Source organism: Garra rufa, chromosome 1, assembly GCF_049309525.1.
Source record: "Garra rufa chromosome 1, GarRuf1.0, whole genome shotgun sequence".
Lineage (NCBI taxonomy): Eukaryota > Metazoa > Chordata > Actinopteri > Cypriniformes > Cyprinidae > Garra > Garra rufa.
This window is the reverse complement of record NC_133361.1, coordinates 97081785-97108527: the sequence shown is the minus strand read 5'-3', so window position 1 is coordinate 97108527 and position 26743 is coordinate 97081785. Positions and strand designations below refer to the sequence as shown.

The window sequence follows — 26743 nt, the reverse complement described above, 5'->3', positions numbered from 1 at the left end:
TTTTTTTTTTTTTTTTACCTTTATTTAACCAGAAAGAGCTCTCTGAGATTAAAAATCTCTTTTACAGGAGTGTCCTGGCCAAAATGTGCAGCAGTACAATCAATAACATCACAGATAAACAATCACACAAACAGACTAAAAAACATTTAAAAGCAGTTGCATATTGTTAGATCAACTTCCATTTGCCGGATAACTGATTTAAAATGATCTAGAGTCAGCAGATTTTCTCATTTTAATTTAGATTGGAGGAAATTCCAATCAAACGGCGCTGCATACATAAAAGACTTCTTACCTAGCTCAGTTCGGGTAAAAGGAACAGAAAGAGTATAACAATTTTGCGAACAAAGAAAATATTTCTTGGTAATTTTCTTTTAAATTTAAACAACAGAGATAGGAAGGCAACAACCCCAGGATGGCTTTGTAAATAATTAAGTACCAGTGCATTTTTCTTCTGGTAGACAGAGAAGGCCAACCTACTCTGATACAAAATGCAATGATGAGTTGACGATTTACAATCTGATATGAACCTTAGAGCACCATGATAAACGCCATCTAAGGAAAGATCCTTTATAAAAATCAGTTTAAGGATCAAATGAGTGAGTTCAGCTTTGAGAATGAAAACCAACCTGTTTGTTCCTCAGTATCTTCATGTTTGATGAATGTTTCTTCAATCCTCATGTCTTCACTCTCCTCTTTAATAAACAGCATCTTTATAACAGTGTCACGTGGATCTCAGCTGCTTCACCAGGATTTTTTCTGTGTTTAGATACTTCACCTTTTTTAAGATGAGAATAATTAACAAAAAGATTTTTTTTTTTTTAATTACTGCAAACTAAATCTCTGTTGTGTCTCAATTAGCTCACTAGTACAGTAATCAGCACACTGGTAATGGAGTCAGTCAGAGTTATAGTTAATGAACTTAAATGATCTGATTAAAATACACATACAAATAATATTAACTTATATTTTTAATTAAGTTAACATTAGGTATTTGTGATTTATATTTGGTATTAAAATATTTGTTCATATTATTAAATAGATTACACTTTAATGAAAACATTTGCAGTTGGTTTGTAAAAGTTGTCATTACATGTTTGTTGTTCTCGGTTGTCGTCAGCGCTTCGAATCACTAAATCATTTTACGAATGATTCGGTTCAGATGATTCGATTCTCATTTTCTCTCACTTTCCATGGCTGCGTCCGAAATCGCCTACTCAATGAGTAGGTACTTAATTTCAATAAGTACTTACTTAACGAGCGCTAAAAGAGTACCTACTCAACAGCCAAATCTCGTTGAGTATGGATGCGTTCCGCCATGTTGACGTTATCACGTGACCTATGACGTTATAACAAGCGCAACATGAAATGATATGAGCGACGGATTTAATTAATCTATCTGTAAACATTTTGATGTTGATGAAATTTGCTTATTTTGGATTGATTGAAGTTTTTATATTTTTAACAATACTAAAATGACTAAAACCCCCAAATTTGTTGTCTTGAATATGTTAATGGGCAAAATTGTGCAAAACTAGCTTAGATCTGATTTGTTTTCCTTTTTCTTGCTGAATTTCTGTCCTTTCATCCCTGAAACTTAAAATAATAATAAATAAATAACAAAAACAAAGGCAATTTTTAATTCATTGCGATTTTATGAATATTCAAATATATTTAATTTTTTTTCTGTATCTAATCTTGTACTATGTACGCAAACCTTTTATAGTTATGTTTTCTGTCATGATTGTTCTTTGTTAAAGATACTTAAGTCTTTCCCTGAGTTTGTATGGAATTATAAATTCTGAAGTAATAATAATACAAAAATTGGAGCGACAGCGACACCTCATGGCATCAGTAACATGACAACCCTACCCAGTACGCTCTCCTCCATGTTTACAACATCTGCACAAAAGAGACGTCGATCAGTTGCTCAAAGATCTTACCTTTGGAGAAGACTGTTGATTTTACACTCGAAAAATTTAAGTATTACTACTTAGAAATTAAAATAACTTTAGAATGCATTGCTAGCCCACTCCAACACGTACCAACAATAATAAAGATAAATGCTGAATAATAATTAATGATATTTTTAGTTAAACAAGCATAATGTTGTTGTTTTTTTCAATGAAGTAATGAATAAATGCATAGGCTTATGAAAATGTTATATTTTATTTACTGACAACATCAGGAAACATCAAATTCAAATTAGTAAAATAATAAAAGTAACCATGAACATAAATAAATACACATGGAACAAAGCTTTATTAAACATATTGGTCTTCTAGTCTTTTTGATGAAGAGACCGCAGCAACTTCTGGTCCAGATGAGGCAAAGGGCAGGTGGAGTGATGGAGGGTCTCATTTCCAGGATGCTGCTGTGGATTTCTCCTTTGTCACTGCACACACCAGTCTGCAGACATTTCAGATCATACAAAGATGCACAAATATAATACAAAAACTGTCATTTTAACAGCACAGTGTCATTAGATCTCTGTATTGGAAGTTACAAAATGATCAAATTTATATTAAGTTTCGGATTTTACTTTTCCCCAAAAATGCTGCAGTCACCTTTCCTTTCAGGTCCTGCTCCACCACAAAACATCTGCAACAAAGGCACATAAATCAAGAATCAGAAAAGTTCTGTTATAGCTCTATTTGAAATGAATTTGAAGTTCAGTTAGGCCTACTATATGTATATGTGTTTATTTACATTACTTACATTAATGTAAAGCAGTGACAGTGAATTCTCACATAACGTCCATCACTCACTCAGATGTTTTGTGTTTTGTGTTGCTCTAGTCTAGAACATTTTCCTGTCATTTGTTAAATAGACATTTATTAAACGTCTTTAAAATGTATATGTTTTATGTAAATCCGCTTTTAAAGACGTGCGTGTGCTACCTGAAGCTTAATGTTCGCTATACGTCATAAAACATGTTTTAACAGCGAAATCACAAATATACTAACTATAGCATACTGTATAACATCTTGGCACCTTATGCAAATCAACAGTTTACGATAAAGTAGCTCAACAAATATGATTTTTAAGACAGGGAACCGTGTTTTGGTTGTAATACTCACATTTGTAAACACCCTCGTCGTGGTTCTCAATCACGTTCGATGATGACGTTTTGGCCTCCTGGGATTGAAAAGTATCCATCGATGAAGACTTCAGGATCTGGGCTGAAGCAGTAGGACATCCGGGGATTTCTCGCCTACTCTTTTTTGAATACTGAGGTTTCGGACGTACTTCTTTCTTCACGTACTCTTTTTTTCCTACTATATAGTAGTTAAGTAGGCATATTCGGACGCACTTTAAGTAGACGTACGCCCGAATCTCGCGAGAATTAGTGCATTCGCCTACTAATTCTCGCCTACTCTTTTATAAATACTTAGGATTCGGACATACTTATTTGCTCGCCTACTGCTTTTCCCTACTAAATAGTAGAGAAGTAGGCGATTTCGGACGCAGCCCATTATTTGAACGATGTACTGATTCTCAAATGGGGAGCAAAATGAGACGCACCTTTTCTGTTAATAATATGAGGATGCGCTTTGCTCAAAAAATAACATCAAATAAAGTATTACAACATTATATTTAAGACGTGTTCATATATTGTATGTAGCTTGTAAATATGTGTAAAGAGATAGAACAAAAAGCACAAACCTTTTTTTCAAATGAATCATAGATGCAGGAGCGCAGCGCAGCTTTGTGACGTTATCGTCAGAGCAAAATAAAAGTCTCGATACACACTGATGTCTATTATATGCGTATTTTAATGCATTTCCACAGTTATTAGTATCGTAAGAAATGTTTATATTTTATTTAATTTTAAGGCAGAGGGGCTGCAAATTTACCATCTTTCATTCTTGCGACTAATATTGTTATTATTAATATTTATTTACGTTTTCCCCCTCTTTGGGGAAGTCATTCACTATCCTGGATTATTTAGATGTTAAGTTATGTCACTTGCAGCTGCATTGTGGAGGCAGGAAAATGCTATTTAAACTTCTAACATTTTACATTTACCTTTTCGATTTTTTTAATGTTGTTTATATGTTGTATTTCAGACTTTATAACTCAATTTAACTCAACAATAGTGAGTTTGTCAGTCCTGAAGGGAAAAATGCCAGAAGTGTGAGATATTCCATTTCTTCCATAGACTGCTACTTGATAACTGTCAATAACCCTTACAGCCTCAATTTCATCCAAGATAGATTTATACATTTAGGCTACTATACAACAACAAATAATGTCAAGTCCTGTCATGCTCTATAATTGTTCACATTCTAAAAGCTGTTTCACTCTGAAATATGTCACAAAACATTTATAACTTAAAAGTTTGCTGAGCAGGACGCTAATTATGAGATGGTGTGAAATCAAAAATCCAAAAGTCAATATGCAACAGATGTTTGCTTTTGTTACATTGCCTTATTTTAGTTGTAAAGGCTAACACAAGGTTAAGCGACTGACAAAGAGTAGTGTTTAGTTGGACTCTGACTCAAACTTGGACTTGAGTCCGACTCGCCCCAATTTGGACTTGATTGGTTAAAGACTCAGACTCAATTTAGGTGGATTTGAACCCAACAGTAAATGTAGTGTTCCTCCTCTTTTGACTTCAGGTTTGCCAAAATTTGTAAAAATCCAAAATATGCCACAGAGCTGGGTGTAATCTGGCCTCAGTATCTGCCTTACATCGAATGGACATTTCATTTTTTGAGACCTTTGTAGTTGCAAGAAAAACCTGTTTTTCACACATCAAACCGTAATCTCCTCAATTCACGAAAACTCAGGATGAGTTCATGTGTCCAGTGTGTCTGGATCTCCTGAAGGATCAATATACCTCACGTGGACTTTCAGTTCTTATTCTGAATTTGAGTTCACAATGCCACAAGGACACATGATAACTGCCCAGCCACCTTCAAATGGAAATACACATGATTAGTGTGGCCATTAGCCTAGCTGCCTTCAGGTACACGTACAGACTCATAGTGACAGGTTTACAATAATTAAATATTTTCTTATATCATTACATAAATGGTGGAGCTACATACAGTGGCATGTAAATTTGGGAACCACTTGCAGAATCTGTGAAAATGTGAGCAATTTTAACAAAATAAGAGATCATACAAAATGCAACTTATTTTTAAATAAAATGCGTTTACATATAGTGCACAGGAGAAAAAATTGCTGAAATTATTTAAATAACCCCCTTCAAAAGTTTGGGAACCCTTGGTTCTGATTACGGTGTATGGTTACCTGGATGATCTATTACTATTATTTGGCCACTGTTCTTCAGGAAAATCCTCCAGGTTCATTCTTCATTTTTATTTTTTTTATTTTTTATTTTTTGTTGCATTATGAACCCTTTCCAGCAGTGACTGTATGATCCACCTTGAGGAACTCAAACACAACTATTAAAAAAGTGATTTTTTAATCACTTATTTTTTAATCACTAAGACATTCACTGATGCTCCAGAAGGAGACACGATGCAACATGACGAAAAAGTAAAAAAAAAAATCTTATTTTAAAAATATAATAATTTTCCTATTTAATTGCTGGGAAGAGAAATTAAGTACAATTTACTTTGATCTTCAAATTAAAATAAATTCTCCCAATGTAAAGCGTTTCCTTCTGGAGCATCAGTGAATATTTGAATCTTTTTTAATAGTTGTGTTTGAGTCCCAGGTCCACTGTGAAAAAATCTCAAAATCATAGTCTCTGCTGGAAAGGGTTCAACTATGCAAAAGATGCTGGAAGAACTAAAAACCTGCAAGGACATGCAGGACCTGTAGGACTTTTCTAAAGAACAGTGCTCAGTTGAACTGTTCAGAACAAACAAGGGACTTTTCATAAAAAACCAAAACAAACATGACAAAAAAAAAAAAAAGTGTTAGATCATCCAGGTAACCACACACAGGATTATGTTATTAACTTTTGGAGGGGGTTATTTTCATTTCAGCATTTTTTTTAGTCTTGTGGACTACATGTAAACCTCTTTTATGTAAAAAAAAATATCTTACTCTAACTAAATAAAAGAATAAAAATAAGAATAAAAAATTATTCACATTTTCACAGATTCTGCAAGAGGTTCCCAAACTTTTGCATGCCACTGTATATGTAGGACATTTACCAGATGCTCCCCAAACTTTTTGAAACACTTTGTCATAAGTGCTCCTTGTTTTCATCTCATACCTCAAACGGAGAAGAAGATCCATTTTGGAGCCCTTTGAATCCACACCACATTCTTATACAAGCTTCCTCAAGGCATCAACCTGTGTAAACACAGATGCAACAGCCATTAATTACAAATCAGATTAATTACAAAGCAGGACAGATTACCAGAATCTTCCTTGATTTTGGCATTTAGTTACTAGCTTCATGTTAAGAGAAGAAAGACCACTACCTGGCATGCTAAAAAGCTCCCTTCTTGTGCAAGTCCATTTATTTGGTGTGTCTGTTCCAAGATGTCCAAGGCCCTGCCAACGTAATTCTGTAATAGATCATGTCAGCTTTTCTGTTGACATATGTGAGTGTTTATCAAACATGATCTTAAAGGAGTAGTTCACTTTCAGAACAAAAATGTACAGATAATGTACTCACCCCCTTGTCACTCAAGATGTTCATGTCTTTCTTTCTTCAGTCGCAAGGAAATTATGTTTTTTGAGTAAATATTTCATGATTTCTCTCCACATAATGGACTTCTATGGTGCCCCCGAGTTTGAACTTCCAAAATGCAGCTTCAAAGGGCTCTAAACGATCACAGCCGAGGAAGAAGGGTCTCATCTAGCAAAATGAGGGGTTATTTTCTGAAACAAAATTACAATTCATATACTTTTTAACCGCAAATGCTTGTCGTTTCTACCTCGGCAAGGCGAGCGTTTGACATTAAAAAGTATATAGGTGATAAATGTTTTTAGAAAATAACCAATCTTTTCGCTAGATAAGATCCCTCTTTCTCGGCTGTGATCGTTTAGAGCCCTTTGAAGCTGCATTTTGGAAGTTCAAACTCGGGGGCACCATAGAAGTCCATTATATGGAGAGAAATCCTGAAATGTTTTCCTCAAAAAACACCATTTCTTTAAGACTGAAGAAAGAAAGACATGAACATCTTGGATGACAAGCGGGTAAGTACATTATCTGTAATTTTTTGTTCTGAAAGTGAACTACTCCTTTAAGGGAGAAGCTTTTAGGACAGAAAAATAAAATAACACATAATACCATAATTAACTAAAGTACAAACATACACTTGCTTATAAAGAATCTTATAACCGTTTTTAAAATAATGAATACATTTGTACATAAAAAAAAAACATGCAAGTCATGTGTTTGTTGAAAAAAAAGGATAGGTGCATTAAAGTTGCAGTGAAGTGGAGATGACCTGTACAGACTGTTATAGAAACAGGCAAAGATGCAGTGATATTATTGTGTGGTCATCGCAATTGTGCAGCCCCTCTGTCCATTCCTGGTATCTGTAAAAATGTCCACACACCTCACACCTTTTACAGTATGTGGTCACATCTATAAGGAAGGAAAATAATACTGTATTTATCATGGGAATCACTGTGCATTGTAATATAAATTAACAATTAAATTACACACCTCCAAGTATGCCAGTGAACGTGACAATCTTTGCTTTCTGTCTAATTAAGATTGGGTCCGGAAGAGAGATCTTTCCAGGGCATACAGTGCAAAAGGTCTCTAGTGGAATGAGGTGCTTGGGCAGTGTCTCCATGTTCTGTGGTGAACAAACATCTTTTGGCAGAATAGCTGGGAATTTTTTGCTGTTCAACAAGTAAAGGACAATTGCAGTCAAAGCGTTTCCATCAGGTGGATATTAAATACTTTTCTCAGTACTGTGCACATCTTGTGGACCAGTTTCTGTAATGATGTCATAGTTCAAGTGCCATTTGGCAATGGACTTATGAGGACATGAATTCCTTGGTTTAGAGCATGGGCAGTGCTAAGTATTTCTTTTCTTTTTTTTTTGTCAAAACAAACAACTACTCTCCCTAACCGAGAATAACATGAGATGCATGTTTCCAGGAAAATTTGCGATGTTCCATTGCCTAATGAAACCTCTTTACTCAGTGGGCAGCTCTCAGACTCTGCTTTTTTGCTTTCTAGTGTGGCAGGATAAGTGAGCGTGGTCCGTTGGCCTGATGGGGGTGTGGTTAGTGGATTAATAAGGGGAACGATCTATTTAAGTACTTTTACTTTGACGGTGTGGACGTGCCTGACTGATTCTTGCTCCTCCTTCTCCTGGCGTGGCACTTTCCGTTTACGTTCCTGTTCGTATCCTGGGGCTCGTTCTTCGTACCTCGCTAACTAAGTTAGCTGGATTTGATTGTTGACGATTTGGCATGATCTTGGATCGCTCGGTTCTTCGAAGCTCATCTGGGACTTGCTGTCATAGCAACAGGTGCGCAAGTTTAAACCTGCTCTGGAGCAGGTTTATTTCATGTAAACAGGATTCAGGCTGCGCTCCTGGCGGGTTATGATTGGTTGAAATGGCGAGGTCACATCTGATAATGGTTAAAGAGCACGACTGACACGGACTGACTCACGTGGGAAAAGAAAAGTATTATAAGTAAAGTAAATTAATAATTTTATTCACCAAGGATGTATTAAGTTAATAATTAAAAATTTATTAAAAGTTAATAATAAATAATTTACATTGTTATATATATATATATATAGAATAAACACTGTGCTTTTTAAACTTGTTATTCATGAAAGAATCCTGGGGGGGGGGAAATCACAGGTTCCAAAAAATATTTGGCAGCACAACTGTTGATAATATCCAACATTGATCATTCTAATAATAAATCAGCATATTAGAATGATTTCTGAGGATCATGTGACACTTAAGACTGAAGTAACAGCTGATAAAAATTCAGCTTTTCATCACAGGAATAAATTCTATTTCAAAGTATGTTAAAATATATATTAAAAAACATTATTTTATATTGTAAAAACATTTTGCAATATTACTGTTTTTTTTCTGTATTTTTAATCAAATAAATGCAGCCTTGATGAGCATAAGAGACTTCTTTAAAGACTATTACAAGTCTTACTGACCCCAAACTTTTGAACGGTAGTGTATAAAAAAAGAAAAATATAAATAAAATAACATATCTGTCATAGTCATGTCATGTATTTGGTTTCTCCCATTGTCTCCCCCTGCTAATCTGTCTGCTTTGGTTTAGTCCTTGTTATCTGTTTCACCTGTCTTTGTAATTAGCCACCCTTTATAAATCTGTCTTTGAGTTGAGTTTACTGTCGGTCTTTGCTTGATGTTTTACGTTTGGTGTGTGGAGATTCTTCGTGTTCCTGATCTGTCTGTTCCTTGGATTATATTAAAAGACTTTGTATTTGTAATTCGTGTATCGCCTCGTCTTATCCAGCACCGTACCGTAACAATATCAAGGAAAAAACATGTAACATGGGCAGCATTAACGCATTTAATTTGTTCACTACTTTTTGCCAGCCCTCTCTCCTTGCTTTTCCAGCCTTTGCAGTTTTCCCTTGCGTTTTAATTAAACTCTGAAACTCCTGAAATCCCTCAATCAAGAGTTCTTGCTCTGCTGCAGAAAAATACTGAGCGCGCTCCTTCGTCATGTTCGCCGACCAATCACAGAGTTGCCGATCAATGTTTCTACTATCGATACGTAGCCCCTTTTAAGCCACCCAGTGATCTCAGATTACTTCATCCAGCTATACCAATAATCAACAACAGGTGCGTTCGGAGAACCGGAATAGCGAGCTCATAGTTAGCGCGATGATTTGATCTTGGATGTGTCATTTGATCTTGGATGTAGTAAGCGAGGTACGAAGAACGGACCCCAGGTATGATGAGATTCTGCTGACAGTGTAACTGTGTGACTAGTTAAAGAATTGGTCCCTATACTAAATGGTTACCTCTTTATTTTGCTGCCAATTAAAGTTTGCTGCATTTGAACTATGGTGTAACCTGTGTACTTAGACAAACTAATTAGACCCCAATCTACCAAACTGCTCCATATAAGCACTGGGGGATTACCTTCATCTCATAGCCAATCAAATTAGGTTTTCAGACTGTCTATGTACCCTTATCTGATTGGTTCATTTAACGTGCTGCGCGCCAGAAGATATCTTTATCTTTATTTGGCTCAGCATCGTCCTCGCCGCCGCAATGGTACTCTTAATGCACACATACACAAATATAATTATATACATTTATAAGTAATAATTACACACATTGTATATCATTAAGTGGACTCCCATCTGCGCATTCAGAATTTCAAGTTAGTGTTAAAAAAAGTAAAAAATTTATAGATTGATTGGTTTGCAGTTTTCATTTAAAAACTAAATATATCATAAAACCTGCTTAAACCATTGAGCTAATGATAAACTATATACTTAAAATCTTTAAGAATAAAAACTCAGTGTGTATTCATTTTCAGCCCCATTTCTGATATTTTCTGGCGTATGGTCCTTGTGCTCACTCCCAGCAATTTTACATCAATGGGTACTAGAGACATGGCTATCAGTTCCTCAAAACATACCTCTGATATAACAATTGTGGGCTGCCCAAAGTTGCCAGATTCAAAGTTCAGAGTGTTGTGTGAACACTGCTGATTTTGGTTGCTCTCACCAATCATATTCAACTTCTTAAGAGTCCATACAAAGCAGCATGTGGAAAAAGTCCTCCTGATTTGAGAGTGCACTTAAAAAAATCTCCTGGGAACAAGCAAACCCCAAAAAATCTAAATCAACTGGTGGTGATTGAGCAAATGGGACAAATGTGCATGAAGCTGACCCAATATACACAACACAACACAACACAAGATGATGAAAGAGAACTTTGAGTTATGAAATTAGTCAAATAAATGAATAAATTAAATATTGCATTCAAAAACAAGTACCATGCGAGGACAAAAAAGGACATCTTTGAAAAGAGGTTTCCTACTCTCTTGAGTTCCTCCAATTTAACCATGTTTGAGGACTTAGAGAGTGGGGTTGATCTGGAAGTAGTAAACAATTTATGCTCAAATCCTTTTCAGAAGTGAATTTATCATAATCATTCACATGCTTTACACTTTCAGTCAATCCTTCAATTTGTCTCATCGGCAACATGTGAAGACTAGTTTTCAGTCAACACACTTAGCTGACATTTTGGTCTAACAAGCTAAAACAGTAATTATTCTCAACTCAAACTTAAAATTATTACATAATCATTCATGTATATTTGTATCAGTAATGCATAAAAGTATAGAAGGTCTAATAAGATTAAGTTTTGCATGAAAGTTTGTGAGAGACAGAAAAGATGCAACTACACAGCGACCATTTGGGTAATTTTGATGCAAATAAGCAATTGTTTTTTGGTTGGTGACACCACAAGGTGCTACTGTGGCCCTTGCTAACAAAGAAAGGTCTAATAAATAAATGTCAATATAATGAATAAAATGGAAAGAAACACTTGTGGAAATAGATGTTGTCATAAATACAAGAATGAATAAATGAAAGAACTCACATTTGGAAAAAATAAAACTAATAATACATAAATAAGTAAATAAAACTATAAACAAAAGTTTCTTTATATACATTTCAATAAGTTTTTCACCAAAAATAAAACTCTGAATACTACTGTCATGATTTATTATTCGAATATGTTTCCTTTTTGTAAATATCTATGCACTTATCGGATTGTAGACACAGAAGCGCGTGAACAGGACTTTTATTTTGATCTGGTGTATGATGTCATAAGGCTGCTCCGCGCTCCTGCATCTTTGTTTCAGCTGAAGAAAGGTTTGTAGTCTTTACTGTTTAAACTTTTAAATGTTTAAATTCATACCATACGTTCAGTCTGTTTTATATGGCTTACAAGCGATGTAAACGTAATAATTATTGAATGCAACATGGTAATATTTTATCTAATGATGAACGTTATTAAAGCGCATCCACACAGCGTCTGATTTCTCTCTCTGTTAGTGATTCAGATCAGAAACACGAGTTACAAACTCCGAGTCAATTGAATCGGTTGATTCACAAAATGATTCACTGTTTCGAATCGCCGCTCGCTGAGAGACCTGCTGCTCAAAACAGTGTTTATACAACGAGAACAAACTCAAACATGAGTAATGACAACTTTTACAATTACAAATGTTTTGTTGTTGTAATTACAATCTTAAAATACAACAGCATTTAGAATGATTAACGTAATATACTATAATAATTTATTTAATATACTAAATGTAATATACTAATCATTAAATACCTGAATAGTAGCCTAAGTTAAAGTTTTGATTGTTTGTCTAATCAGATCATTTAAGTCCATAAACTATCACTCTAACTCCCTTACTAGTGCACTGACTACTGAACCAGAGCTGATTGAGATTTTTTTTCATTTTTTTTCCTGATAATTACTGTCATCTTAAACAGGAAAAAGTTTCCAAACACAGAAAAAAAACTCCTGGTGGAGCAACTGAGATCCACGTGACACACAATATAAAGATGGCATTTATTAAAGAGGAGAGTGAAGACATGAAGATTGAAGAAACATTCAGAGTCAAACATGAAGATAATGAGGAACAAACAAAGATGGCGTTTATTAAAGATGAGCATGAAGACATGAGGATTGAAGAAACATTCAGAGTCAAACATGAAGATACTGAAGAATAAACAGGTTGGTTTTCATTCTCAAAGCTGAACTATCCTATTCTCAATTAATTTTGCCTTTGGCAGGTGTTTTCTACACTGTGCCTTCCTGCAGATTTTAGATTCATATTTTTCTTAAAGTTCTCTTAAAGACCATTTTTTACTTTCATTTAAAAACAGCATTTAACGAATTTTGTCATTTAATATTTAAATGTTAATGTTCACTGCTAGGATTGAGTAACATTTTTCATGTGAAATAGGTAAATAATAGTTCATGCATGTGTTCTTGCTCTGATGTAATGATGACGTATGTGAAATAAAGTCTGGCGACAGCCGTCACTTTCACTCAACTTGTTTGACTTAATTGTCAAAATCAGGTTCATTAACTATGAGAGGCATGAAAAATATGCAGAGCGGGTGGAGCTTGAGGACTGGAATTGGGAACCGCTGGCTTAGAGCATATAGGATGTAGTTATATGTTAGTTTTGACACTTTAGATGTTTTGAAATCTGTTGTTTTGTGCCATTAAACTGAGGTTAACTTGTACTTGTCTTTTTCACCTTAGACATGATGGCACTGAAAGAGGAGAGTGAAGAACTGAATGAAATGGAAGAGAAAGATCATGATTTCATAAATGGAGAAAAATCTTTTAGTTGGTCACAGACTGAAACGACTTCCTTAAGAGAAATAAATCGAAAGACGGGAAGAAGTTATTTCACCTGCCAACAGTGTGGAGTAAGTTTCACTCAAAAGGAAAACTTTAACAGACACATGAGAATTCACAATGGAGATCAGTCTTACACGTGTGATCAGTGTGGGATGAGTTTTGATCAACATGAAAACCTTGAAGTCCACATGAGAACTCATGTGAGAGAGAAACCCTACACATGCTCTGAGTGTGGAAAAAGTTTTCGTCAAAAACAACAATTTAAAGTCCACATGAGAATTCACACTGGAGAGCAACCCTACACATGCCCTCAGTGCGGAAAGAGGTTTAATCATAAACAACACTTTGAAGACCACTTCAGAGTTCACACAGGAGAGAAGCCTTTCACCTGCCAGCAATGTGGAAGAAGTTTCAACCAAAAAGGAAACCTTAACAGGCACATGAACCTTCACACTGGAGAGAAACCATTTATATGTCATCACTGTGGAAAGAGTTTCAGATATAAAGCAGCACTTCAATACCACATGAGGTTTCACACATGAGAGATCTGTATGTTTATGTTATCAGCGTGATGTGTGTCATGTAATAACACCAGAGAGAAGTCTTTGCTGCAAGTGTGCAAAAGTACTTGAAGATGGAGGATTGATGGTTATATGTAATAGTAAAGAGCAGATGAATAAAGTGATCAAATGAAAATGGTATGTGAGCAATGATTGTAAGTTTTAGTCAAATGGGTAAAACAATATTGGTATGTGGAGTAATAACTGGTGTCCCATTAAGTGTGAATATGGGAATATAGGAGGAAATGTAAAAAGATGAATACTTAAAGATGACTAGAGAGTATTGTGTTCTCACCTGAGCTCTTTTACTCATTTGATTTCATAATGGAGTCTTCAATGGTAAGCAACATTGGTAAATGTTCATCAAGAAGGTTCAGTAAAGTAACACCACAGTAGAGCAACTCATTCTCAGTGTCAGGAGCATTGTGATGCTGCACCAGAGCTGCATGACTGAATAATCTCTGCTCCTGTAATTTATATCAGGACTGTTGTGATGTATTCATATTTCCAAAAACCTTTGTAGCCATACGAAGAGAATAAATTGTCACTGAAGCTGAATATAGAAGCTGGTAATGCTGTTTTTGAATTTGTTTAATTCATTATTTGCTGAGATCTGATAGATTTAATAAACTTTTATACTAAATAGTGCAGACGATATAAACGCTAATGTTCACTTAACAAGCCATTCCAATTGATGACTGCGGCTTGGTTTTAAATAGACTCTGAGACAGTGGAGGCACCAATTTATCATTTGTAGATAAAATAAGCAGCACGTCAAAACAATAAAGCTGTTCACACCACAAGCGCTCATAGGCATTACTTGTAATGATCTATCGGCCCTATATCTTCTTATATCAGTTGTGATTGTTGTGGCCTAAAATGCCAGATTTTGCGGCAGCTTTTTCAAAAAGTTACGGGAAAAGTTGCAATTTTTTTAAACAGATTTTTCTCAACAGAATTGCATTACCTTATGATTTTACAAACATGTTATGAATTTTTTAAGTGTTCTTTGCAAACTTACTCCCCAAAGCACAGGAATTAAAAAAATCTGGCAAAATATGTTTTATTTGCTCATCAGAATAAAGTGCAAAGGCTATTTTTCAACCCTGACAATTCATGGGCAAAAAATATAAGCCCATTTCTTTTCAATTCAACTTGACATTGCCCAGTGTAAACAAGTATGAACCAACTGGATGTTCCTCCAACATAAAATATGAAATGCAGTGAATCAGTTGCATTAGAATAAAGTGCAAAGGCTATTTTAAGCCCTGACAATTAATGCGCATAACAAGTTTCAAAAAGAATAATCTTGTAATAAAATAAATTGTTTCATTAAATAAAAAAAGCCAATTTCTTTTAAATTCAACTTGACATTGTCCAGTGTGAACAAATATGAACCAACTGGATGTTCTTCCAACATAGCATATGAAATGCAGAGTAAAACACGTCAACAATCAAATCATTCATTAGAATGGTAAGACAGTTCATTCTTCATCGCTAACTTCCTAAGTATCCAAACTGTCCTCCACTTCATCCTCAGAGTCGGGCCCACAATCGATCTTGAGCTCATCCCTCTCAAACACTCCACTAGCGAGTTGCTGATTGTGGTACAAGAAGACCAAGGCTTTGAGGTTGCTGTTAGTGATTGATCTTCTTCTGCTGGATAGCACAAGCTTGTAAAGGCTGTTGCTTCTTTCAGCATCTGCTCAGTTCACGATGACATCCTTGTACCGTTTGGCTAAGGCACTGAGTACAGGAAGTCTCTCGAGAAGCCCATCCCAAAACACATATAGATCTACCACTCCACATGCTGACACTTTGAGTGCTGCTGGACCCAGGCGTTGGAAGTAGGCATCAAACTCATCATTGGGGACAGCACTGAAGCCTGGGATGTGTGTGTAGCCAGAAACACTGTCCTCCATGAATGAAATGTAACGAGGGTCAAACACTCTGACTTCTCGAAGGAAGTTGATGGCAGGTTGTCCCTCTGACATGTACTTGGTGAGTTTTTCCTCTGCATTGCTGTACGCAAGATGCACTAAGTTGAGGATGTGTGTTTTGGTGGCATGATGGACATCAAGCCCTTCAAAGTGCTAAGCACAGGATTCATACTGTAACTCCTTGTTTGCAGTAAAGATCATCTGTAGATCCTCTAAGTAGTCAAAAAACCTTGGTGGTTATAGGTTTCCTGCTCTGAAAGATGTCGAGTAGCTGTAGAATATGTTCACACTTATCTGCCATGATGCTGAGCTGAACCTGGAGACAGTGAGCCATGTCTTCATTTTGTAGCATCTCATGGAGTCTCTTCACAGACTGCGGTGCACTGCTGCCACACACCTGTGAATAGAATTAAAACAGAATTTAGTCCTGCTTCAACGCAGTTTACATAAGCAGATCCAAAAGCAAAAACTTTAACATGTTTATTAGGGCACATGCTAGTGTAAACTGGGATGAATTGGAAACTTGTTATCATTGTGAGAATTTGTACTAAAAGGAGGAAGAGTCTTACCTATATTTCCATCTCTATGAACTCCTTGTAGAGTTTAAAGTGCTCTGAGTGGTATTGCACCGCACTGAACCAGGAGTTCCACCGTGTAGCACAGGGATTTGGAGCCATGGTTGCCTTTTGTCTTGTAGGATGTTTTCCTGACATGAACTGGAGGTATCTTCTTTCCCGAGAGCCAGCATGGTAAAACATCTGCGAAAAGCTGAGCATGAATGCATTTAGCTGGTCAAAAGGTCTGCGGAAGGAATCACCGATGAGGTTTATTATGTGGGCCATGCACGTAACGTGCAGTGAGTTTGGGAATAAAGACTGCAAAACAGCTGTATATGCTTTCTTCATGTAGGCTGCATTGTCAGTGTCAAAAACAATGACATCCTCATTTGCTATGTCATATTCCTGCAGACACTTGACCACAGACACTGAGACAGTTGAGTGGTTGCACTGCTCTAGGAAGACGGTGTCTGCCAAGTAGGCCAGTATTCTGCCAGATTCATCCTTTTCCAAGGGTGCAATGAGAATGTTTAGAACACATCTCCCCTCTACATCTGGTGTCTCATCAAATATGACTGCAACAGGCTTTTTGGCTAAACGTTTTCTGAGTGCCTCCTTTTCTTTCAGGTAAACATTGCCTAGGTATTTTTCTTGCAGCTGGTGAAATCCAGGAATGGCTCCTCCATTCGTTACATTTTCAAAAAGAAACTTCCTCATTGCTTGGTGGTCACTTTTGGAGGTTGGAATATTCAAGGCTGTACATGTGGCAACCCAGTCTTCACATATCTTAGGAGACAAAGAGTAAACAGAACATGCATATTTGTTAATGACATTAAACAATTACTTTCTCCAGTACAGCCCAATGCACAATGTCAACCATTTTGTTTCTAAAAGACCAGTACAAAACTTTCAAAAATGACCCTGCTTAGAACACTGTTTTAAAGCAGGGGTCACCAGTGTGGTGCCCATGGGCTCCAGGTAAGCCCAAAGGACTTGTAAAATAAAATAAACTTACCAGTGAGATGTGTATTAAAAAAAAAAAAAAAAATAGTGATAGTGTCTTCACTCACTATCACTATTATCTTCTCTTTATTCTTGCATTACTTGTCCACACATATTGTTACTTGCTTGGTAACATTATTATTATTTCATGCTTCACCTTTACAAATCTTATATATTTATGTTCTGTAACTAATTTGTAGGGCTGGGTATTGTGACCAATTCGGGGATTCGATTCTTATTTTTATGGATTCGATTAGATTTCGATTAGATTCGATATCGATAAGCTATCAATATTTCATTTAAAATGTTAGTTTTGCAGACATGGGATCCTTATTTTGATATAGATGCTGGTAACTGAAACTCTCCTACTTAAGTTTATTACTGAAATACACATCTACATTAATAATAGGGTGCACACAGTTATTTATTTTAAACAACTTTTATTTTAAATGAACACTGTAACAAGAAGTCATAAATAAGTGCATCCATTGTACACCATGTAAACTAGCTGCAAAATGCACATTACTGTAAAAAAACAAAAAGACTGTAAATGTGCAAAAGTGAAATCTATTAAGAACTTCAAACATGTTTAAGAAATAGAACATTTTTCTAAATTCAAAACAGGCCACTCATAATACACAACATTCTAACTGTCCATAAAACTAACAGTTCTTAACTACAGCCTAATAATTTTTGATCACCAGGGGCCTCATGTATCAACGCTGCGTACGCACAAAAACTTTGCTTACGCCAGTTTTCATGCTCACGGTCGGATTTACTAACAGTGAAATTAACGTGAGAATGTGCGTTGATCCACGCCAACTCCATGTCTGGCGTACGTGTATTTTTTGTGCGTGTGTTTGTTTTATTTCCCTTGGCGACTCCTAGAGGCAATTATTTTAAATTGCACACTACAAAGTATCGCACCAACACGTGAAAAACATTGCTATTAATTTATAATTGATAAAATGGGTTAATTGAGACAATATTTTTCTACCAATTATGTGATTTAGAACATATAAAAGCATTTGCAAATGTATACATCCCTTAGTCTATGGCAATGGCAGTGTTGGCCTTATTGGAGGACATTGTCAATGGCCAAATCCGAAGGGAACGCGTTTTTAGGGATCACAGTGATTTTCTGGCCCACGATGATGACTGGCTTATTAGCCGTTTCAGATTTCCAAGAGCTATCCTCTTGGAGCTCTTTGCTGAGTTGGGTCCAAATTTGGAAAGAGAGACAGTGAGGAGCCACGCATTACCCGTTCCCTTACAGGTGCTGACAACGCTTGGTTTCCTGGCAACTGGTTCTTTCCAAAGGGAACTGGCAGACCGCTCGGGGTTAAGCCAGTCGTCTTTGAGTCGTGCAATGCCAGCTGTATGGGACGGGATCATCCGCATGTCTAGCAGGTATATAAGGTTTCCATACCATGCAGCTGACCAGCCAAACATTAAAGCGCAATTTGCAGCGATCGCCGGTTTTCCTAATGTAATCGGAGCGATCGACTGCACGCACATTGGTATAAAGGCGCCATCTGAAGAACAATTTGCATACGTGAATCGGAAACATTTCCATTCAATAAATGTGCAAATAATATGTGATGCTCAAATGCGCCTAACAAATATTGTGGCAAGGTGGCCTGGATCAACCCATGATTCATTCATCCTCACAAACAGCATGGTTGGGATGAGGCTCCAAGGTGGCAGGGTGCGAGATGGGTGGCTTTTTGGTGAGTGAGGTATTTAAAGAAATTATTCCTGCTGAGTTTTATTTTAATTTATTGAGCGTAATTATTTAACTGCATATCAGGAGACCGCGGTTATCCATTAAAGACGTGGCTGTTAACCCCCCTCAACAACCCACAAACTGACCAATAGCGCAGATACAATGATGCCCATTCTCGCACGCGGTCAGTCTTAGAGCGGGCGATTGGGCAGCTGAAATGCCGGTGGTCGCTGCCTTAATAAGAGTGGAGGGGTGCTGCTATACCGCCCTTACAAAGTGTGCCGCATCGTGCTGGCCTGTGGTGTGCTGCACAATGTCGCGCACAGACATGGCATACCTCTTGGTGAGGAAGTGGCACCGCCAGATGACCCAGACCCAGGACCAGCGTTCATACAGCCCAACCAATAAGCCATTCAAGCCCGCCAACGTGTGGTTGGGGCAATATAAAAGGTAATCAGAGAAAAGGTAATTTATTTTTTGACCAATTCCTTTAATGACTGGCTTATGTCTGTGAGTGCATCAGTTATATTTTTAGGTGACTGTTAACTTCTCCAATGGCCCTAACAATTTGCTGTTGTGACTCCAGAACAGCATGCGTCAAGACGCGGCCTGACAGACGAGCGTCAGCACTGGGGGGAGCGCTGGAAATGCCGGAGACACTGGGTCCTGGCTGCTCAGGAGGCAATGACTCCGAGTGCGTGCCAGTGGATGTTCCTGCACCATCTAAGTCTAAATAAAAACAAGCACGTTAACTGATATTTGAGTCCATTTTTTTATGGGTACACGCATATTTATGAATGCAACGGATACATAAATTAAAGTCTCCTATGTACCGCTACATTGCATGTATTGGAAACTTAAATGTAAACTGGTATGTTTACCAAAGTTAAGACATAAAATGAGAAGTTACCTTTGTGGGGTTCTTCTAATACATCCGTGTCTCCCACAGACACGGATATTACTCCAGAAAGTAAAGTGTCGCCCACAATTGAGGCAACTCTCTCCTCAAAGGGTGTTAGTTCAGCATCCCCTGTTCCCCTGCTTGCTTTAGCCATTGCTTTTTCGTTTGGTTTTGCCAAAGTGGAGTCATTACCAAATTTATACGGGTGAGGAGGCAGGCAGGGGTTTTGCGCTTGTGCATGTGCGCTCAATTTCCGCCTGTTCGGTCCACACTTTGACGGTGCGCCGCTGTTCTCCTCTTAACCTGCACCTTAACGTCGGACCATTTCTTTTTTAATTCGGTCACAGTACGATGTTCAGACCCCAAAGCGTTAACCGCGTCAGCTAAACTCTCCCACTCTATTTTTTTCTTTTGTTATTAATTCCGGAGGACAAACTTGCAAATAACACAGTTTTTCTGCGCTCTACCTCCGATAGGAGCACCTCCAATTCACATTCTGTGAAGTTTCTCTTCTTGCTTGCTTTTGCCATTGCTTTTTCGTTTGGTTTTGCCAAATTGGAGTGATTACCATATTTATACGGGGGAGGAGGCAGGGAGGGGTTTGCGCTCGTGCACGTGCGCTCAATTTCACGTTAAGTCAGATGTACAAAGAGATTATGCGTGGAATTCCGCGTACGCAGTGTTTCGTACATCTGATTTTTTTACTGCGTACGCACATTTACAGGTTTGTCCGTACGCAATGTTTTAGGATTAATTCAACGCAAGTCTTTGTACATGAGGCCCCAGATTTTTCTGGAAAAAAAGCAGCTGATGGTGACACCTTCAGGACGAGAGGTGAATATTCATATCCTCTTACGTGAAGCTGAAGCACGCGCATTAAGAATCGATTCGGGGATTTCCCGAATCGATATCATTGCGTTAAATTGAAGATCGATTAAAATCGGAGAATCTATATTTTTTACCCAGCCCTACTAATTTAGCTTTTACTGTCATGTTTTATTCTTTATTGTTTATTCACTGATACGAGGATCAGTTATGCCCCCCCTCCCCCTCGAGGCTTTTTGTATGCTCTGATCACAAGCAGATCTGACAGCAGACAACTGCTGCTTCCTAGGAGGCTGCAGCGCAGGTTCAATTAAGAGAAAATCATGTTGTCCCCGTAAAATATTTAGACTTTTAGCATTTTGTTGCCGCGGCGCCACTATGTAGGGGAAACACTGGAATAAATGATTGATGAAATTACCGTGTGAAAGCATGAAAAATAGTTTTGTTAAAAAAATTGTTTCCCTCCACTTTCATGGAGAACATTGGGGAATTGCTTTGCGTTGTCTTTTTTTTGATATTTGTAGGTAAGTGTGATGTATTTGCGATCATGCCTGCTTTCTCTGATAAGGAAGTCCTTCTGTGTGAAAATAATGCTGCGTGCAGTGACGGACCAAACTGATTGGTCGAATTTGCGGTAAAGTCGCGGTGATTGGATGAAATTGCAAGGCCGCTAATAAATCGCGTGAATTGGTGTGATCGCAACATCGCGAGTTTCTGGAGGGACTGCCTAATACAATCCAAAATATGATTATTACAGCCTTCCACAAAGCCGCCAATGTTGGTGGTAGAATTGAGCAAGTAACTGATGTGCACAAATTAAACCCATTTACTGATGTTAAAATGCTAACAGAATCCTTCATTGTGCTTCAATCAAAAAACAGTGCACTTCCTGTGAGCTCCCTCTTCAATTCATGATATACAAATGTGAAGTTCTTACATTGTAAACAGAGCAAACATTTTGTCCATAGTCCATTTTATTCCTTGCACGTTTATGCATTAAGCTCAGTCCAACACAATATAGCTAGTTGACACTGTAAAGTGTACCATGGACAAAATGCATTGCTTTAAAATGTGAATTAGAATTTATATCATTGTTGAAGCCCTGTATATGATTCTTATTGGAATCCTTTGTGGGATTGCAGAGACACAAAGAGGTGCACGTTTGTAGAGTAATTTACAACAGCTTTGGTTGTGGCCAATCAGAATCAAGGACCGGAACTGTCCCTTCTATACATTTAGTTTGAAACTCTGTCCATGATAATGGGATCTGTTATGCTTCTCTTTATTGTGAATCTTTATGTGCCTGTCAAAGCTTCCTTTTTGACGGAAACTGTTTCCACACTGATTGCATGTGTAAGGCTTCTCTCCAGTGTGAACTCTCATGTGTATGTTTAGGTATCTTTTATGAGTGAAACACTTTCCACACTGTTGGCAGATAAAAAGGCTCCCTTGTAGTGTGTATTTTCTGGTAACTTTAAGGTTTCCACTTTCATTGAAACTCTTTCCAGACTAAGGGGATCTGTAAAGCTTTTCTTTATTGCACTTTTTTATGTGACTTGCAAGGCTTCTTCGTTGACTGAAACTCTTTCCACACTGGTTGCATGTGTAAGGCTTCTCTCCAGTGTGAACCCTCATGTGAATATTAAGGCATCCTTTACGAGAGAAACTCTTTCCACACTGTTTGCATGTGTAAGGCTTCTCTCCAGTGTGAATTCTCATGTGAATGTCAAGGCCTCCTTTTTGAGTGAAACTCTTTCGACACTGTTTGCATGTGTAAGGTTTCTCTCCAGTGTGAACTCTCATGTGAATGTCAAGGCCTCCTTTTTCAGAAAAACTCTTTCGACACTGTTTGCATGTGTAAGGTTTCTCTCCAGTGTGAACTCTCATGTGAATGTCAAGGCCTCCTTTTTCAGAAAAACTCTTTCCACACTGTTTGCAGGTGTAAGGCTTCTCTCCAGTGTGGATCTTCATGTGCCTTTTAAGGTGTCCTTGTTGTTTGAAACTCTTTCCACACTGACAGCAAGTGAAAATACTCATAGTTCCTGTCTTTTCAGCTGTTTTTTGTTTGGAAGTCTTTTCAGACTCTAAGGAACAAACAGATTTTTCTCCAGATATGAAATCATGAAGACTCCCAAACTGGTCTTTCTCTTCAGTTTCATTCAGATCTTCTCTCTCCTCTTTCAGCGCTGTTAGGTCTAAGGTGGAAAAACAAAGAAATAAAAGTTAACCCCAGTTTAATGGCACAAAGCAATTAACATCAAAACATGTACAGTGCAATGCACTTATTTCAGTGTTTTATTTTAAAAAAATTGTAAAATTTGCAAATCTGCATAACTATTATATTGTGTCAGCGCTTGTTTACTTGTGTAAACCTTGTCCACTCCTGACAGCAAAATAATTTTTGTATGACTTTCTAACATTAACATATTCTTATGAAGAATAAACACTGAGGAAAACACAACATCTCAAATATATTAAATGGTACAAATATATTTGCCATGGTGGATCAATTTGATCTATAATTGACATTAAGGACTGCTTTAAGGGTGCTTTCACATCTGTGGTTCGGTTCATTTGGTCCAGACCAAGGGCAACAAATGATACATTGCCGTTTTGGGTCCTTTTCACACCACACTGATCGCTCTGGTCCGAACCAGTTGAAATGAACCAAAATGCAGTCATGTGACAAAATCCACATCACTCGTTGGCCAGATCGTGTCATTGAACCGCTGATCTATAATAGAGAATTACATAGATCAGCGTATTGAACGTATTTTCTAAACTGTTAGGGGCCGTTCACATGTCTTTTGCGCACTCAAGCTCGTTATTTCCAATGTAGACGCGCGGTATGCACGCTCAGAATGGAGACGCGCAGGCGGTGTGACGCGCTCGTTTTTTTCCATTCGCGAACGCGCCGCATCGAGATAAAAAACATTTCAACTTTTCAGAATGCTGCAAGCCCACCGCAGATCATGTGACATGAACCAACCAATCAGCTTCATCCTTTCCCTTAATAACATTGAAAGCACTGGCAAGTTGGAGAAACAGCTTATCATAGCTGTACAGGAATAAACATTTTTGAATAAATATAATAGCAGAGCTACTGCAAGTGATTTTTAATGCTGAAAATCCATTTATCCTTTACTGAAACTTTCGCGTATTTATGGAGAGCACAGGTCATAGTTGCTTAGCAACGGCAGACGACACTGGAGCACACAGCTACAGAGCAGTTTGGAAAGAAAGAGAAAGCAGCGCGCCTAGCGTCTTCCACGCGTTTTAGGCGCGACATGTGAACGGCCCTTAAACAATGGGAAAGATTGTGATGTTCTTGTGAGTTTTCGAAAGTTGGGACCTACATGATCATCAGACCAAATTTATGAGGCTCCGCACCTCCTCACAACTTTGTCCGCGAGCTGTCATGGGGCTATGTTGCGAAAGCGCTAACTGTCAACAAATACTTGTACTCATCCCATAATGAACAGCACAGCGGACTACGGCAGCTGGATTAGTCCAAAAAGGCGCAGTACTTTTTGCTTTTTTGGTCCGCTTTTGGTGCGTACTCGAGTGCGATTGCTACATTCACACCTGCCCAAACTAACCGCACCAAGAGGGAAAACGAACTCTGCGATTCAACCGAACTAAATAAGGCAGGTGTGAAAGCACCCTAAGAATAAGCGTGCACATCAGATTCTCTTGACTCACTGAACCTGGATCAAATTAGTGAGATTTTATTAACTTAAATGGTCATTTATGGTACAACTTTAACCCTGATAGATTTGTTAAATTATTTCAGGTCCGGCTTTGGATTTTAAGGTTTTCTGATCGTCTTTGAAACAGCCTCCAGAGCTCGACATTAAGCTTTGATATGTGCTTGTCCTTTGGACAACTAAATCAATTATCCATTTGTTCAAGTAAAAATTTTGGCAACATCCACACAGTCAGAGCTTTCCCTATCCAATCTTTTTTTACCCTCTCATCTCAAGAAATATAAGTATGTAGCGCAGTAATTCTGCAACAGAGATACGCTAAAAATTGAATTTTGGCAATGGCCATAAACCGTCACAGTTTTATCAGCTCTATCAGGCAAGGCTCCAAAAAGTATCAAAGAATTATTTAAAATAATTTGCATAGCATGTGATTTCAAGCATGCAGATGATCTGATGAAGAGCCTGCGTGCAGGGGCGGATTAAGGTTGTTAGGGGCCCCTAGGCTGCTCTTAGTGTGAGGCCCCCCCTACATTCCCTCAAGTGGTGGGCCACAACAGTAAGAATTTATTGTGTATAATATATATATATATATATATATATATATATATATATATATACACATGGGCGTTGGAATCAAAATTAATGTGGGTGGGTCCTCCCCCAGAAAAAAAAATACAGTAGTATATGCCATATTTTGTAGTCTGGTGCCTTTTACTTAATGTGTTTTTACCTTTTACACAATGCAAATAGGCCATATTTACAAATATTACGAAAGACAGCTGTTGAAGAACAATTTCAGTGGCGCAAGTGATGAGACGAGTGACATCTAGTTTTTGACGCGGGAGACCCGAGTTCGCGTCCGCCTTTTGGTGAAATCATTTTCGAAAATCGTCTCCCTTTTCACTTATATCACATCGGAAAGGCATTTGTTTATTTGTAAATTAATGAAATAATTGAAAAGTTGAGATAAAGTATCAACTAGGGTTATATATATATATATATTTACACAACAGTAATTAAATTTCAGTAGTCAGCTCCCAAATATATTTTTAGGTCGCACAGATTATATTTCAGGAGCATATGCGACCAAAATGGCTTTGATTGCGAGCATTGATGTTAATTTCGAGCCTTGATGTTTCTTGTAATGTAAAGCCATATTTATTTCTTGATTTTGGTGTCTGCGTTTCAAAGCCATTTCCCGCGGATGTGGTGACTTTTTATAAGCGCGGACCCGAATCGTCCCGCGAGCTGTTCGTTTAACCCTCTGGGGTTCTTCGGTCACTTTTGACCGGAATTTTTTAAATAAAAAAATTTTAAAAATCGTAGCTTCATCGGAATGGTATGAAACCTGGTGACTTTTATGGTACTTGGTATATGAACACACAAAAAAATTGGGGACAGGATTGGAAAAGTCTAAGTGGTCGTAAAAAAAATAGTCACACTCGGGGTCTTCGGGTCAAAATGACCGGCCATAGGAAATGAATGGGAAATTGGCAAAAATATGAAAATACAGAGTTTTTTTGTGCATACAATCTACAAATCAGCCACAATCCAGAAAAAAAGCACACAACTGTGAAGGGGTGACTCTCTAAAACATCAAGAGTGCAAAACACTACAATACACTCACACACACACACACTTATACACACAAAAACACACGCACACACAAATGAATGTGTGTCATTTCAAAAGCTAATTTTGGGAATGTGTGAAATAGAGGCAATCAATGTAAGAAATAAAGCACACAGCAATGAAAGCATGAGACTGTAAGCCATCAGAGTTCCAAAATAGACACACACACACACACACACACACAAATATGAGATTGGTGAGACTGTAACAGAGGAATGTGAGACTATGAATCAAATAAAAGGGAGACATTGGATCCAAAATCCAAAAGTCACACACCATGTCACACACACACACACACACACACACACACACACACACACACACACACACACACACACACACACACACACACACACACACACACACACGGAAAAAAGATTTCAAAACAAGCATCATTTGCTCAAAGTGCTATATGGAGACACTCTGTTGTGATTTGTCACAACCTGATCTGTAATCACAATTAGTATGTAAATAATATGTAATTATAGTTAGAATGATATTTAAAACAAACTTTTTTTTCCTCTATTTTTTTTATTTACTATTTGACAATTGTTATACTTTTCTGTTATTTTAGATTTATGTTCATAAT

The 26743-nt window shown here is 37.4% G+C and overlaps 1 protein-coding gene and 1 long non-coding RNA gene across 2 annotated transcripts in view; both read right to left on the bottom strand.

Moving 5' to 3' along the window:
- The window catches only part of LOC141340678 (uncharacterized), a 138185-nt gene that overhangs the window by 62596 nt on the left and 48846 nt on the right, over positions 1-26743 (bottom strand). Inside the window, exon 3 of the mRNA XM_073845753.1 lies at positions 22367-22899. Within this exon, the coding sequence (XP_073701854.1) occupies positions 22367-22899 (533 nt within the window). The remainder of the gene's footprint in view (positions 1-22366; positions 22900-26743) is intronic.
- Positions 2241-3024, bottom strand: LOC141340962 (uncharacterized). The gene is made up of 3 exons (XR_012356612.1): positions 2716-3024; positions 2565-2598; positions 2241-2406 (listed from the first exon to the last, which is right to left on the bottom strand). It is a non-coding gene; the product is annotated as an uncharacterized lncRNA (long non-coding RNA).